The sequence below is a fragment of the Equus caballus genome, chromosome 3, assembly GCF_041296265.1.
Source record: "Equus caballus isolate H_3958 breed thoroughbred chromosome 3, TB-T2T, whole genome shotgun sequence".
Lineage (NCBI taxonomy): Eukaryota > Metazoa > Chordata > Mammalia > Perissodactyla > Equidae > Equus > Equus caballus.
The window spans coordinates 8,878,879-8,896,602 of record NC_091686.1 but is presented as its reverse complement, the minus strand read 5'-3'; the positions used below and the strand labels follow the sequence as shown (position 1 = coordinate 8,896,602).

Below are 17,724 nucleotides of genomic sequence, written 5' to 3'. Positions count from 1 at the left end.
CAATGGGAGCTCCAGATATTGCGGCCATCTTCCCTTTGATTGGCTCAATGGTGCTCGGCCTAACAGGTCACCGCCTCCCTACTTCCTGCCGCCAGAGGCTCTGGATGCACTTCCGGCGTGCGTACGCCCCTTCTTGCGCTCTCCTGTTAATGGCGGGCGGCGGCTGCTAAGTGGGACGTAGGTAACGGCCGCAGGCACAGGGAAAGTCTCCCTGCCTTCCCCCTTTCTGCTCGCCGCCAGTGCCCGAGCTCGCCAACATGTCCGTGGTGCCGCCCAATCGCTCGCAGACCGGCTGGCCCCGGGGGGTCAACCAGTTCGGCAACAAGTACATCCAGCAGACCAAGCCCCTCACGCTGGAGCGCACCATCAACCTGTAAGTGCGGCCTGGCCTCGCCGCTGCCTTCGCCGGCGTCCCGGTCCTCGTGAGCGCTCCGCAAGGCTCCAGTTTTCTCCTTCGGCGCGCCCCCGGCCTCGGCGGGCTCCCGCCGCCCCTCCGCCCCGCTCCCGCTCGCCGGCGCGCGCCTCCCCGGCTCCCTGAGGCCGCTTCCTTGTCCTCCAGCGCCAAGGGGTTGCAGTCCTATTCGAGAGGGTTTTCCTCTTCCCGAAAAGACTTTTTTCTATGCTCCTCTATTCAGTCATTATAGGAAACCCAGTTTGCTTTGAAGTCGTCCTTTCCCCATCTCTCCAGAGATACCAACCGCAAAACGTGGGGTTTATCCTTCCGGTCCATTGTTTACGCTTTCGCATCCCGTATGCGGTATCGTTTTGTGTTTTTATTTGCTATGAATGGTATAACGCAGTATCATTTTTGCAGTTTTCACTTTTTCCTAACAGTAAGCTTTCGAGACCTAGCTGTACAGCGTAGATTTAGTATTTTCCTGTTAATTGCTATATTGCATTTCAGCTCATGAATGCACCACATTTTATTCGTCTGCCCAGGGCTCTCTGGCCTGCCCTAGGCATTCAGGTGTCTTCTCTGCTGCAGCGACAGCCTCCAGGCACCCAGTAGACCCCCGCGTGGGAGGGCGGGTACTGTTGTGGTTGCACTTCCTGACCATGGAGGCGTCCAGAATGTAGCCCCAGGGAACCCATTGAGGGCTTGGTTTATTGTCAACACCTTCTGTTTAAGTACTTCAAGCCATTGCATTTCGAGGTCACTCTCAGAAGTAACCTCGCTGTGGCAGGTAATTGGCATTTGGACTTTGTCTTGCTCAGGAAATTGTCAGTATGATTTTTTATTCTTTCTGAGAGTTCTTGAGGCACCGTGGTGCTGATCCAAAAGGAGGAACGTGGCCAGTTAATGCTGGTCATCGTTTAAAATGTGCAAAGATTTACTAATACTGGTGTTTCGATAAGACACTCCAGGTGTTTCTTTGTTTTATAGTCGAGTAAATGAACTTTTCCCCCTCAAAAGCGATTTGAAATAGAAAATGTGGTTGTTATTGTTTTATGTGGCAAAACAGGTGCTGGCTTGGAAGTTTAGATAATAAAAACGTTAGGTTTATGAAATCTGGAATTAGGAGATGGTTTTGTGTATACAAGTTAATATCTCTGTAGCTGTTAACATAATTTCATATCTCTTCTTTTAAAAATCCTTGTAAGATTTCCATGGAATGAAAAAAGGCAAATGTTCTTTTAAAAAAGATGAAAGCACAGCTTCTGGAGTAATTTCAGTGGTAATTAGAACTAGGACTCACCTAGTTTTCCCTTCCTTACTGGATCAATTTGCGTTAAGCCATTATGTAGAATTAACTTGGTGAAAGTGTTTTAATCTTTGCTTCATTAAAGTTATGAGTTGATGGATTTACAGTAGTTTTCCTCCTGTATAAATGCAGCATTCAGAAATAATCATTGTGTTGTGAACTCAGTTCACCTGGGTGAGTAATGATCTAAATTGAAAACAAGTCCTCTCTCCCCCAATATATTTTATTATAGGAAACACTGCATGCGTGCCTACTTTGTACCAGGCCCTGGGCATAATGCTTGGTATACAGTAGTGAGGAAATAAAAAATAAACTGTAGTCCCTGCTTTACAAAGCTCATAGGATGATGGAAATTATATGCATGTGTCTGGGCTGTCAGTCTGATTGCACAGGTGAAAATTCTTACGTTTCCTCTTGACGGCATCTCCTATTGATGTGAGAGCTGGCTCTTGCGGTAGAGGTGTGTTATAGCCAGCCTTAATTTTTTGGAACTCAGGTTGTAAGAACTCAATGTTAATATATATAAAGCATTTAAAAAAAAAGTTGCCTGGCCCATAGTGCTGTGTGAGATTGTTGCTGCTAATGACAATCTTAGATTCAGCATTGGGTCTACTGGGAAAGTTCTTTCTAAAAATCTTTAAAGCACCCTAGAAATATGGTATATTTTAGTTATTTTAGAGCTGCTTCATTTATGTGTAGAATTTGGCTTCTGCCATTAAAGTAATTTTTTAAGTTTTGGCAACCTTGATTTGTTCCCCTTTCAAGAATAGCTCAGTCGAGAGTCAGCCCTCGTGGCCTAGTGGTTAAAGTTCAGCATGCTCTGCTTCAGCTGCCCAAGTTTGGTTCCCAGGCGTGGAACCACACCACTCATCTGTTAGTAGCCATGTTATGGCTGTGGCTCACATGGAAGAACTAGAAGGACCTACAAATAGAATATACAACTACGTACTGGGGCTTTGAAGAGTAAAAAAAAAAGAGAGGATGATTGGCAACAGATGTTAGCTCAGGGTCAATCTCTTTTAAAAAAAAGAATAGCTGAGTGGATTAGTTGTGTAGTTGTTGACTTTTTATGTCAAGGCATTTTGATAGGATACATACCTTGGGGGTAGGCAAGTGTGGCCAAAACATTCTTCTTACTCAAAAGCTTATAATCAGGCTTCTTACTGTAAGGCTTAAGACAGAGGAGTTACAAAGTGGTACATGTGATAAAATAGAAATATTGTATTTTTAACTATCTTTAAGGAAAAATTTCATTTTTATTAGGTAAGATAAGTATCTTCAACAATATGAGCCACATTTTGAATTCTTGATAAAGGTGAGAATATTCAGATTAGATATGGTGGGCAGAAGATTTGAATGAAAAGAAAGGAAGAATAAGGATACTGAATAGAATAAAGGCAGAAGGCTAAAACAGATTTAAAGGTGAAAGAAAAGTTAATCTGAAAAGGAAAGGGTTGTGGTACCAGAAAAGTCTGAGGAGAGTTGACTGGGAGAAATAGAAAATAGCTGGAGAGATGATGAAAAGTGATGGCTCAGCTTATAGAAAGAGATTAGCCACTAGCGCCCATAATTAATAGAATTTCTGAGTAGATTGGTAGTCAGAGGAACCCAGGGGGACATTAGCCAGGTTGGCAGTGTTAGTATAGTGGCCATGATCTAAAAGCAAAGAATTATCAGATACCCAGATAACCACTTCTCAAACATTTAAGAGCCTTAAGGATAGTGTTATCTAGACTTGAAGTTCAAGTGTGGAGTAGCAGTTTGATCTAATGGAAGCTCTGGCCTTAGAGTCCAAAGAGCTGGATTCTAATTCTGCTGTCTCGTTAACTAGTTGTGTAACTTTGGGCGAATCCTATGACTCTGAGTACCATATATACACTTTTTACCATGGTTTCTTTATATATGGTTGGTATCTGTCATTGTAAATTATGGTCTTCAGTTCTCATGTTTGATGTTTGTCTTTGGATCACAGGTACCCTCTTACCAATTATACTTTTGGTACAAAGGAGCCCCTCTATGAGAAGGACAGCTCTGTTGCAGCCAGATTTCAGCGCATGAGGGAGGAATTTGATAAAATTGGCATGAGGAGGACTGTAGAAGGGGTTCTGATTGTCCATGAGCACCGGCTGCCCCACGTGCTACTGCTGCAGCTTGGAACAACTTTCTTCAAATTGTAAGTGTCATTGGAAAGGAACAGCAAGACAACTTTTAATAAGATTGCTGTTTTATGTTGCTTTCGAATACAGTTTTAGCCCTTAGTCATTTATCTCAACAAACTGTTAGTGAAGTCTTTAGAAAGAGAAAATCACGAGTAATTTTTTCTAGGCCAGTGCTCATTTATTGCCTGACTAGAAATCTGCATGTTTCTTTATATTGTTGATGTTAATGACTGAGTTTGATAGAAGCCCTGGGAAAGAAATTAGTCCAGGTTTAATTTCTCTGTCATTGTAGTATTACTAAGAACAATTGATGACATTTCTTTCTTAGGATGGATAATGCTTCCTTTTCTTCAAATGGCATACATTTTTATAGATAATTATTTAGTTTTATCATTTAAGCTCATAAATAAATTTCTCAGTATACATTTAGTCCACAACAGTTTGACCAGATTGTACCAAAAGAGAAGTCTCAAGTATTTAGATTGGAGTTCTTAAAAAATATCCCATTCTTCAGACCTAAAGAATGTGATCCATTGCTCTCTGGGTATTTCTAGACTCTTATCACCAGTTAGCTTTCAAAGAAAAGAGATTGAGATTGGCTGGTGGCCAGCAATTATGTGATGTTTATGTTATGGTATATATTTTGTTTGTTTGTTTAAAACTAAGATTTGTGTTAGTCTAGTGATTTAACATGAATTCAACTTTCTGGCACAATCTTCTCCCTCCGTTTGATGTTTGCTTTGATTGCCTTATGTGACCCTGATGTGTTATTCAGTTACTTGATAGAAATAACTATAATTGTGTTCTTCCTGTTATCCCCAAATTGTATTAAGTTGAAAGCTGAAATTCTTAACCTTTATACAGACCTGGTGGTGAACTTAACCCAGGAGAAGATGAAGTTGAAGGACTAAAACGCTTAATGACAGAGGTATTTTTCTGTTTAACCACTTTGGCAGTGTTAGTATTGCCCTTCTGAATACTGTCAACCTAATGGATAATTAGGCTTTTTATATCTTGTAAAAAGGATGTTTATTTTGAATATTTAGTTGTCAGTAAATAAAATTTAAACCCTAGAGTGTTAGCACCATGGTTTATTTTCTACAACTTGAACTTATACTTACTTTTTTTTTTTTCATTAAAATGTTCACATAACAATAATGACTAATGAAAGCCAGCATTTATTGAGTACTTACTATGCTAGGCACTGTTCTAAAGGCTTTACGTGCAGTTACTCCTTTAATCATCACAACAGCCCTAGGAAGTGTAGGTTCTATTATTAATCCCATTTACTGATAAGGAAACTGGGCACAGAGGGTTCAAGTAACTTGCCTGCTGTTACACAGCTAGTATGTTGGGAAGCTGGAGATTTGATGCAGGTAGTTTTGTTCCAGAGTAGGCGTCTATAGAATTTTGACAAGAGAATGATTCCTGTTACACACCTAATTTCATTTTTTGCACATATCTTTTAGGCTTTGTCCAAATTATGTTGCTTGTTAAAAGTCATTCTAAGTCTGTCTCTTAAGACTTGAGGCTGAATGCATAGATGCTGGAAGTTTTGGGGATTGTAGTTGTTTTCATTATTAAACATTTTTCTTTTTTAGCTTGCAATTTTCCTTCTCCTCTTCAATTACAAAACTAATACATGTTCTATGCAAAAACCTTGGCAAATACAGAAAAGTAGGAGAAACAAGGCTAAACTCACCTTTAATTGTACCACTTTGACCTATTGGTTTGTCTTCCTAGTATTTTTGTAAATGCATTATAACTCTTAAATATCATGCTGTGCTTAGACTTCCGTTTACTTATAGTAGGTTAAACGTATCTGCTTACCTCAGCTCCTTCTCAAAATTCCACAAAAAAGGCAATAAAGGGGTTTTAAAAAGCTAACAAATTCAGTAGGATTGAGGGAGTGCAAAATGAGACAACGGCAAGAAGAAAATTTTAGAAGCTGGAAGGCAGATGGGCAAATCATAACTGCCTTAGCAGAAACCTCAGCCCAACAGGAGGGCAGTCCAGGACCCAGCACTGCAGAACACCAGAAAGGCTGAGGAATTGGAGGTGCCTGGTGCCTGTGAAAGTGCAGGCATGTGTGGACTGAAAACTAGATTGATTGACAGTCCATATAGAATGTATTTATATTCCTAGATATCTTCCCCACTACTGACTGGCAACTCCTCTGTAGAAATGGAATCAGAAAATGCAAAGCACTGTAAAAGTTGAGAAGATGGGGATAACAAGTGAAGGTTTACATCCCAAATAGTGAGGCTTCTAGACTTAACCTTACTAGGCCGAGAGAGTGTTGACAACTAGGTTTGCGTACCCCAGGCTGAAGGTTGGAGGTTTTGTTTCAGGAGAAAGTGACTAGTCTGGGGAAAAAAAAACTCCAGATGATGATACTTGGGAATCTTCCCAAAGAAAAAGTGTAACCCTATCACTAATGCACACAGAAGTGACAATTAAGAATCTTATTGCTTTACCCCTGATTGTGAGCAAATAACCAAGTATCAGCAGGTTTTTGGAGAAAGCTTCTTAACAAGAAAGAGATCAAAAGAAGCAGGAGAACTCAACAGAAACAGAAAATTCATTGATTCACAAAGTTATGATTAATATTCTTAGTGTGATAAAAGGAGATACTGCATCTATGGAACAGTGTGCCACTAGAAAAGACTGTTCAGCCAAAAAAAAGAACTCATGAGTATTAAAAAAATGTTAGCAGAATGAAAAATTCAGTAGAGTTAAAAGATTGAGTTGAGGAAATCTACCAGGAAGTAGGATGAAAAGAGAACATAGGTGAGAAAAGATAAAATCAGTGGGTCATTGGAGAAGGACCAGTATAAACTAGAGATAAGTAGAACAGAGGAAAAGGAAGGATTAGCAAAGCAATAGTTGAAGAAATTCCCAAACTCAAAGAGTGTAAGCTTTCAGATTAAAAAGACCTCCTGGTCTGCCCTGTATAATGAAGGTTAAAAGATCCATGCAAAGGCGCATGATTATGAAATTTTAAATCAGTAAGGATAAAGAGGATATCCTAAAAGCTTCCAGAGTTGAGGAGTGAGGACGCGAGACGTGGGTTAAATACAAATCATCAAAATCAGAAATCGTGTCGACTTTCCAGAAATAATACTGGAAGCTAAAAGATCCTGGAACATGCCTTCATAAATCTGAGAGCACATGACTTCTAGTCTAGAATTTTCTGTCTTATCAAACTGTAAATCACGTGTTCAGGTAAAGTTATTTCCAGACATACAGAGTTTCCAAAAATGTGGTAACTCTTGTACCTTTCCTCAGAAAGTACCTGCAGAGTGTTCGCCACCAAAATGAAGGAATAGACTAAGACAGAAGATACAGGATTCAGAACATAGAGGGGATCTAACAACATAGGTGAGAGGCAGAGGGAAGCCTGAGGACTCCAACTGTGAAGTAGGGCAGAGAACATCCACAGATTGGAGTAGGATGATAGAAGAATGTCTCTTAGGAAAATATGAAATTGACAGAATAGTTGATATTTGAATTGAGAAGAAATTTCAGCTGTTGTGGGCGTGAATTAGTGATAGTAAATGAAATGAAACAGTTAACAACTAAAAAGAAAAGGATAGCTGCACAAGTAAGGAAACTATATTTACTAAATACTGTTATGTCTGATTCACCTAGTCATATTAATTTAAATACTGAATATTGACTTAAATATTGATAATGGGAGGATGGTGGAAGAGAAAATATGAATGGGGGATGTGATTTTGAGATCTAAATTCCCATCCACAGTAGAGGGTGTTAATCTGTTTTTTTAGGTTTTTAAAAATGAAAGGTAGTCAAGAAATGATTGGAAAAAAATGTGTTAAAAAATGTAACTTTACAGTGGAGAAACCTGACAAACACTACTTGAGCTAGGTGATCAAGATTAGCATCAGTGATAAGTCATGTTGATAGAATGTACCCTTGAAATGATGTGATGAGATAGGCACTTTACCTCTATGATCTTCCTTCCTAAACAAGCCCCCCAAATGCATAACTCCAGTCTAATTGAGGGACATCCTGCAAAATGCCTAACCAGTACCCTTCAAAACTGTCAAGATCAGCAAAAACAAGGAAAGTCTGAAGAAACGATCACAGTCTAGAGAAGCCTAAGAGAAATGAGAACTAAATATAGTGTGAGATCCTGGAACTGAGAAAGGACAGTAGGTAAAAACTAAGGATATCTGAATAAAGTTTGGACTTCAGTTAATAACAAGGTATCAGTATTCACTAGTCCACTAGTTCTGACAGATGTGCTACAGTAATGTAGGATATTAATAACAAGGGAAACTGGATATGGCATATATGGGAAGTCTGTACCATCTTTGCAGCCTTTCTGTAAATCTAAAACTAAACAGTTTATTTACAAGGGGAAGAAACAGCTAAGAGTTGAAAGTTATAGCCTGTGGGAATGGATGGAGTAGAACAGGGAACTGCCCTTTCTCATGAACCTTATAGAACCATTTTTGACCAATTAAAATGTGTAGAGTATAGCTTTGATTAAAATAACCTAAGTTTAATGGTATGCTATACAGATTCATAAAAAGGAAAGTTGTGAATTTTGCACACGTATTGCTGTAACTTGGTTAGGTGGGGGATTTACAGAAGCTGTAATTGATTCTAGAAAAACTACTGCATGCCATTGGCTGATGTTGGTAATTGATCACCTTTGGTTTTCCATGTATAACCAGGACCTAACAACAGACTTATTGGTTGTCTGTGGTTATGTTGATTCTAGATTCCTAATTTTGAACTAATAGTGTGTATCTTGGGCAGAGTGACACAGATAATGACAAGAAATTATAGAAAGGCAATCCATATGGAAGGCATGTTAGCCATGTCTCTCTCAGGAGTGCTGCCAAAAGTATTCTCTTCACTGAAGAAGGGTGTTCAAGGGTATGTATGTTTAGTTGTTTACTGCTTCTCTCATTTCTTCTTGATAGATACTGGGTCGTCAAGATGGAGTCCTGCAAGACTGGGTCATTGATGACTGCATTGGTAACTGGTGGAGACCAAATTTTGAACCTCCTCAGGTCAGTGTTCAGTTATATTTGCTGGGCATTGGGGGAAGTAGGAAACTGATTTTAATTCCACCCATTTAAAAAGATCATAGGGGGCCGGCTCCGTGGCTGAGTGGTAAGTTCATGCGCTCTGCTGCGGCGGCCCAGGGTTCGGATCCTGGGTGCGGACATGGCACCGCTCGTCAGGCCACATTGAGGTGGCGTCCCACATCCCACAACTAGAAGGACCTGCAACTAAGATATACAACTGTGTACAGGGAGGGGTTGGGGAGATAAAGCAGAAAGAAAAAAGAAAAAAAGATTGGCAACAGTTGTTAGCTCACGTGCCAATCTTAAAAAAAAAATAATAAAAAGATCATAGTAGAATTTGCCTTGAAATTTTTTCTTCCTCAGTTTAGATAAAAAATTAAAAAGCCAAGCATTTTTTCTTTTAAAGGAAAATTTCAAACATACAAAAAGAGAGATTAGTAAAAGTAAATGAATCCCATTACTTGTGATCCACCTTCATCAGTTAGCAACTCATGACCAAACTTCATCAAGCTCCTTTCCCCATCGCCCCATTCTCCCCGCCCTCACCTTAAGTTTATTTTGAAGCAAATCCTAGATATTGTTTCAATCGTAAATATTTCAGTGTGCATCTCTGAAAGATAAGGATCTTTTAAAAAGCATAACCTCAGTACTATCATACTAAAAATAAGAAACAATTCCATCGTATCATTAAAAATATGTACTCACTGTTCACATATCCCTGATAGTTGCAAATTTTATTCTTATAATTTGTTCAAATTAGGATAGTTTCTTTGGTATCTACATATTCGTTCCTTTTCTTTCTTTTTTTTCATTGTAATTTATTTGTTAATGAAAATAGGCTACTTAAAGTCCTTAGTGTTTCCACTGCTGATTGTGTCCTCGTGTTGTCATCGAACATGTAGCTCTTTTTCCTCTATGTCCTGTAAATTAGTAGTTAGATCGATAGATTGGATTTGGGCTCAGTTTTGGGGAGAGGGAGGTACAAGGCTTGTCATAGGTATTATATTATCTGTCTCTTGCCACAAAATATATTATCCCAAAACTTAGGAGCATAAACAACAGAGATTTATTATCTTAGTTTCTTAGGGTCAGGCGTCTGGGAGCTGATTAGCTGGGTGGTTCTGGTTCATGGTCTCTCATGAAGTCCTGGTCAGGTTGTCAGCTGGGATTGCATCATCTCAAAGCTGGGCTGAAGCTAAAGGATCACAAGCTCACACATGTGTTTGTTAGCAGACCGCTCAGTTCCTCCTGGGCTGTTGGACTGAAGGCTTCAGTTCCTTGTCACCTGATGACACAAGGCCTCCCTCAGTTGCCATGACAGCCTCTCCGTAGGGTAACTCCCTGTAAGACAGCTGGCTTCCCTCAGAATTGTGATCCAAGAGATAGAGTGCCAGAGAGTACCCAAGTAGGAAGCTACGGTCGTTATAACCTAATCTTGGCAGTGACATACCATCACTTCTGCTGTGTGCTGCTGGTCACACAAACCAACATAGTACCTCGTGGGAGGGGACTACACAGGTATGGATACCAGGAGACAGGGACCATTGGGGGTCATCTTGGAGGCTGGCCAGCACAGGTGGTATTGTGTGCTTCTATCCGGAATTTTATAATATCTCGTTGCTTCTTTTTGTAATGTTATCAGCTCATTGGTAATAGTTTTCCTGGATCTATTACTTCTGTAGGATTGTGATCCTTATATAAAGAGAAACTTCCCTCATCAGCTATTTGGTTACCCTGTGCTGTAGTTGTGTAGGAAAGAATACGTGCTGCTTTTCCGCTACTTACCAGTTTTCAGAAGAATGAGTTAATTCCTTAGCATTCTCCAAAGACTTAACTTTTTTCAAAAGAGAGTAAGACAGAGACTTGAGTGCAGATGTTTGTTTGAGAGGTGATCCCAGGAAGCAGCAGAGTACAAGGAAAGGGAGAGATGAAGCAGCAGCAGTCCAAAAAGGGAACGTAATTGATCTTATGACAGCTGTGGGCAACTGAATTGATCCTGCTAAGGACTGTGAGCAACCAGGTGGAATGCAGCTCAGAATTGTCCATCAGAAGGATGGAAGGCTGGGGACTCCTAGCCCTTGTTACAAGAGGGTTATAGTAACTCCCTTGTTCTTTTATGTTGAGTCTGAGCACTGGTTGAGAGACTTCCCAGGGCTTTGGAAATGCTTTGAGGCTGAAAAGCAAGAGAGTGAGACAGTGGGAGCAAGCAGGGAGCTTTCTGACACTTTCTTACACAGCTGCCGTGAGGTCTGAGGTGGGATGAGAAACTATGATGAGAGGCACAAAAAGCATTTGTTTCAGTGACCTTTTAAAGTGTCATTTGACCTCATGTATTTCAATACATTTGATCTGTTTTAAACTGTTGTAATGACTGATAATGTTACTGATGTGCAAATTTTCCTATTTTTGGCTAATGGGAGCCTCTTGAAGTTGGATCCCAAATTCTTTTGACAAGGCTCTATGATTTTGATGGCTTCTTTGCATGAGAAGATGTTCCAGGTTAAGAATTTCACAAAATATCAGCCAGGCTAAAGATTGTTCTGTCCTCTTCCTTCTCACTCCCTCATATGGCTGAGGGGTGGGAAGATAAGGTGCTTTGGAAGTTGGTGCTAGTGCTCACTACCTGAGAATTGTCTTGGTTTTAAGAAAGTAGTTTCATCAAATGTGAAGTTCCTTATCCAAAGATACATAGAACAGTTACTGTAAACTTATTTTAGTTTCTTGAACATTCCTTGATCTAACTGAAAAATGCTCAGTAATAACCCCAAAGTTTTCCAGGCTGCTTTCTGAATACTCTCATTCATCTACCCTACCACAGTCCTAGGGCAGTTCCCTGAATTCACTGAACCCTAGTATTGGCTCTACTAGTTTAAGATAGAACGTAAGGGATGTGTGTTGGTTTAGTAAACTTGGAATCAGTGGGAAAAGAGCATAAGACCATCTCCCTAGCTCCATCTTTTTGTAAAAAGTGCAATTGACCTAACATAAACACCAAGAGGAGAACTGGAGAAGAAAGGCTTAAAAGAGAAGGAACATATAGTAAAGAAAATTGGGGTAATGCCAATCACTTTGGTCTGGTCATGGTTTGGGAACTTTTGTTGTATGTGAACCGCAGGTCTCTTTTAGCCTGTGCTATTCAAGCTAACTTCCAAAGCCTGAGACTGTCGTCTTGGTTCATTATACCCTAGGGATGGCTCTGGTATATAATTATTCTAACTTGAATAATGGTTAGGTACCAGTGGGATGGCACAGTGGGAAATAACATAGGCTGTTATAGTTAGATGAGAGTTGAATCCTGGCATCACTGCTTAGCTATGTCATCTTGGGAAAGATGCTTAGCCTCTCAGCATAAGTTCTTTTCGTAAGGTGGGGGTGATAATGCCTTCTTTTGGTAGCCTCTGTTTTCATCCTACTCTCCCTCTTTGTCTATTTTCAGTACTTTTTAATTCCCGTTCCCTCAATACAACTCCAAAAGCAAAAGTTGATTTTCCGAATATATTGTGGGGAGATGTAGGAAAGGTTTTCATCACATACACGGAGTAGAACAAAAAGAAATCTTGAGGTTATATGTTCCTTTTCTTTAAGCCTGCCTTTTCTAGTCCTCATCTTGGTGTTTATTTTAAGCCAATTGCACTTTTTACAAAAAGACGTAGCAACCTCTCCTCTCTAATTCTCTTCATCCCTTTAAATTCTCCAAAATATTTTCTCAAGCAGTCTTTCTCTGCCTTGCTGACAGAACTCCAATTAAACTGCTCATGTGGTGTTCCTGAAGCATGTGTCTTGGCAGGCGGGATGTGTGTGTGGGTTTAGGGGGAGGGGCTTCTTGTCAAATACCTCACAGGCTATGCTTATACTTTTAATATAGTAAACATGTCCACCTCAGGATTCTAGAAAATCTAAATTGGTAATGATATTATTTTTTTAAAAACTTTTATAAAAGATTAATATCAGACTTCATTGTGTTGTAAATTTCTCAAGCTGTAAATCCTGTAATTACATATTTGTCTTGAATGGTTTACTACTTATATTAAAGCATTTATTTATTGGTGCATCCGTTAGGTACTAGATCCTGGTAAAGGGAAGACTGCAAATGATTCTGTTTCTCCCAGCAGATTACACTCGATTGGGGAATAAACATGTAAAGAAATAAATGAAGCTGTGGGATACGTGTTAAAATAAAATTTTGTTGGGTTATGAGGAGCTTGGTCTCAGAGGGTTGCTATTTGAGCTTAACATCTGAAATGGGAGAAATTGATAAATAGCGGTGTGGAAGTATGAGAGGTGTCTTGGCAACTACAAATTATTCTCTTGTTATTTTAGTATCCATATATTCCTGCACATATTACAAAACCTAAGGAGCATAAGAAGTTGTTTTTGGTCCAACTTCAAGAGAAAGGTAAGTTACTTTGTTTTTGAAGGCAGCCATCTAAAAATTTCTGTAGAGTAATTTCAAGGATACCTCTATTTGTGTTTTCTCTAGGATCCTTGAATTTTTGGATTTATTCGAAAGCTAAAAACACATACCATGTTTGTATAGAATTAGCTAGTTTTTTTCGTAGATGTGCAAGTCATGCTATTGGGGGAAAAGTTAAGTTTAACAGGAACCTAAAATACTGGATTAAGATATTGTTAGTAACTGATTAGCTGCTGGTATTGATTTTCACATTGTGATAAACTGAAAATTTTAGGAGACAGATGAATTGTTATTTTTTTAATACCATCTTTTAGGCCTGTTGTGCATTTTAACAAGTAATTATTCCATTTCTTATGATACTCTTAAAATGGGATGCAAAGTAAATTACAAACCCAAGAGACTTTTCTTCTCCCTTTTCTCCCAGGGCCAGGACTTACAAGGTACTCTTGGTTGTTGATACCATGGATCTCTTTAGAGAGTCAGTCAGTTTCAAAGCTCTCACTATAAACTTTGCTTAAAAGACACATCCAAAATGTATTCAAGAGAATTATTTTTTTCCTCAAAAGTTTCTTGAATGTAAAATTGGTGATGACTTTACAAATGAAGTAGAAGCAGTGATTACATGAGAAATTATAGAAAATGAATATACTGTTTTATTTTATTTTAGCCTTGTTTGCAGTCCCTAAAAATTACAAGCTGGTAGCTGCACCATTGTTTGAATTGTATGACAATGCACCAGGATATGGACCCATCATTTCTAGTCTCCCTCAGCTTTTGAGCAGGTATGTAAAGTTGAACATTTTGTGATTGATTCATCTGAAATGCCAGATTTAAAATGCTCTGAACCACTGGGAAGGAGTAGTTCATGAATTTTGATCTTTCAGGAAACTTAAGACAGTAGATGGACCCTTAGGTCACGTACAAGCCATAGATTAATTATGACTGACTAAAAGTGTCCCCAGACCCTAAGTTGCAGCATCACATTCTGGTATTTGTGTAACTGCTCTTCCCCAAATCTGAAATTCTCTGGTAAAGTTTGAAATCTTCATTCAAAGAAGAGTTGGTAAAATCGCAGTCAGCAATGAATAATAAATATGAAGCGAGTTGTCTATATAAAAATATGAAGATTTAATCTCTTGGTGTAATATATTCTCTTTTCTTTTTGGAACCTACTGTATTTAGGCCCAAATTGGAACATGTGGGATTAAGTCTTGAATTCTTGCATGGAGTTGGATATATTTTTTCTAGGCAGGTTAGAGTGATGAGCTATGCATTTTTTTTAAAATAGTTGACTTGTACTGGGTGAGGTCCTTGGAGCCAACCATAGATAGGAATCGCAGAATCACATAGTGGTTAAGATAGATTCTGCGGCCAGTGTTTGGGTTTGAATTCCACCTTCAGTACTTCCTGGCAGTGTGACCTCGGATAAAAGATTATACCTGTTTGCTTCTTTCTTCATCTGTAAATGGGGATGGCTGTCTCTGCTTCATAGAATTGTGAGGACCAAGTGAAAAAACACATGTAAAGTGCTTAGAATAGTGCCAGACACCAGGTAAGTGCTTAATAAATGTGAATTTAAAAACAATTCCGGTAGTGATTTTGACCTTCTATGAAAGCTTGTTGAGTATGAAATGGGTCTTTCAATTTTGTGACACTGATCAAACTTCATCTTTTGTTTCTCTGTGTTAGTCTGCTGATGGGTTACTAGTTGAAGTATGGGATATGAAAAAAAGAGCCATATTATTCATTTATTTAGACAGCACCTATTGGGTTCAGGAACTGTGTCGTGTGGTCAGAATACAATGAGGTGTAACAACTTTTCCTTCCCTCAAGGAACTTGTTAGTGGATAATTAATCAAATTTACCCTCTTAAATTTTTTTTATTATTGTAAGTATTCAACAACAATGTTATTTAATGTGTGAGATATGACAGGTGAGAGAAAAATGTGTCTAGGTGTAGAAAGTGCCAGAAATGTCTGGTGGCGGGGGAAGCCAAAAATGTCCAAATAAATTTCTTTATTGTCTAAGTTAGAAACTATGTAAATAATCCTGTTTCTAATAAAGCTATTGTTCTTTTGAAAATTCAGATTCAATTTTATATACAACTGAATTCCTGCGCAGTGAATTGAAAGAAGCCGTCTCTGTGAGCACAGCTACACACAGTGTAAAATAAACATGGTAGAAAAGTTGTTTTTGGTTTTCTTTCTTTCCCATTCCCTAAATTGCCACCTACTTTCTATTGTTGGAATAGTAAAGGTAATATGAAGAACTAGATAATGGTGTAAACAAATATGATAATGTTTACTTTTGGTTCTCACACTTTTTTGTACATTAAAGAAAGTGGACTTCTTTCTATTTGTATTTTTTTTTTAATTTCACATTAAACTTGTAAAATCTTAAAGTAAGGATCGTTCATGCCCCCTACCCGCCGGCTGATGAATGTTAAGAGATAATGGCAGGTTTAGGTCAGTCAATTTTATGAGACCCTTGCTCCAACACCATTCTTGCAGGTACACTCCAAGACCATGTTATAAATCTTTGTGATGAGGATCTTCTGTTACTTTTGGGAACTAGAATTTGCTTGATTGAGTCCACGGTGCAATTCCTATACCAAATTTTACCCTCTAGTGAGTTATATTACAGCAGAACTCCCAGTATGTTATTGACTGGTACATTTTATACTAGTACAGCCAGACTACAAGCAGTGAACCTTAAACATGTGGGAAACCACTAAAATTGGCTAGGACAGGGAAAGTCATGGGACTTGGTATAAAATGAGACTGATCCAGAGCTCATTTAGAGTTTTTTTTCTTCGCATAATGGAAGTATTAATTATTTCTGCTGTTATGACATTGTGTCTTAGTTATTCTTAGGACCGTGGTAAAATGGTAATCTGTAAAGGAAGTTTCTGAAAGTGGGTCTGCTAGATTTTGAACTCTTGGATTGCAAAATTAGTTATTTCAGTTGACTTGAAATTATATCCACAGAGGTGAAAATTTGATTTTAGCAAGCAACACAAAGCTTTTCAAAAATATTTTGGAATAATCTTAATCAACTGAAAGCTAAGGACAGGGTAGGGGATAGATTTTATCACCTAAGAGAAAAATACCAAATTCCAAAAGCTTTTTAAAACACTGCTAAATAGTATCAAATTTGGAGGAATAAAAAAGGAATCTTAGAGCAAAGGAGTTTACTGGCTACGTCATTGCTTAATGGTCAAAGTATACTGTGTATGCCTTATTACAAGCTTGTTGACTGTAGGCTTAATGTAAAGGAAATCTTGTAAGATACAGCTGCTTAAAGAAAGGAGATTGGTATAGTTCTTAATAGGTAGACAGAAATGACCTTTTGACTGTAGGCTTAATGTAAAGGAAATCTTGTAAGATACAGCTACTTAAAGGAGATTGGTATAGTTAAGTTCTTAATAGGCGGACAGAAATGACCTTTTGATTAGTTCTTTCATCTTCATGGTACTGGGATCACAGAGCAATTCTGAATATTGGCTGATGTGAAAGGTATATTTTATAATCTTCCCTATTTAGACTTAGGGAAATCAAACCAAGAGCAACTGAGCAATTCTATTTATGAACATTCACATTTATTTAATTGAGGTCTTGTCAAACCTTCACAACGTTGTGTATCAAGTAGTGACTGTAACTGTGCCCATGCTGAGTAGTAGATGAGCACCAGTCTCCAGGACCAAAAATTACCAGCGATTTCCTTTGAAAAAGCCAGCAGTTCTGCGGATAGTCCTCTTCCCTCTGGGGCTGACAGTCCTGCCCCTCCTGTTTACTTTAGCATATTTCTAACTTACTTTAATTTTACTGGTAACCTCACTGATTAGTTGAGCCCTACAGGTTGGGCAGAGATGGAGATGGCTTGATCCAGCATGCCTTCCGTGATTGCTTCTGGCATCCAAGTGAAAAGCTAGTGACATTTCAGATGTGTTAGCTCTTGCCATTTGGGGAGGGTGGAGATAGGTGGACTTGTTCTTGGTGTGATTTATGAAGTGCTGTCAGTAAGGAGTGTTCGAGTTGAAGAGTCATCTGATTTGAGGCAACTCATGTCCTTTGTAACTTAAGCTTTGACCTAGAAATCCTTTCTTGATCACTACTTCCCAGTCTAAGTGCTTGAGTCAGTCATCTGTATGTTGTGGCCTAGGTGAGAAAAGCCTTTGATTTAAGTTGGCTGGGTTACTAACCTTAGAGTTTAAGAGATCTGGTTTTGAATATAAAATTCATAATACACAAATACAAGTTTCTAAAGCTGTTTTTGGGCTGGTTAGTTATGGTTGTTTCTCAGTACTCTCGTTTTAAGTTTCCTGATGGAAATAGTAGAACTAGGGAAATTGAAATCTGATGTATTCCTCTAGCAGTACAAGAGGG

The 17,724-nt window shown here is 38.7% G+C and overlaps 1 protein-coding gene across 1 annotated transcript; it reads left to right on the top strand.

Moving 5' to 3' along the window:
* Positions 1 to 22: 22 nt before the first annotated feature.
* On the top strand, positions 23 to 15,694 carry NUDT21 (nudix hydrolase 21). The gene is made up of 7 exons (XM_001915110.6): positions 23 to 373; positions 3,676 to 3,876; positions 4,727 to 4,790; positions 8,818 to 8,907; positions 13,246 to 13,321; positions 14,007 to 14,121; positions 15,427 to 15,694. The coding sequence occupies exons 1-7, from the start codon at positions 258 to 260 to the stop codon at positions 15,446 to 15,448; spliced, it is 684 nt and encodes a 227-aa protein (XP_001915145.1). The 5' UTR covers positions 23 to 257; the 3' UTR covers positions 15,449 to 15,694.
* The last annotated feature ends 2,030 nt before the right edge of the window (positions 15,695 to 17,724 follow it).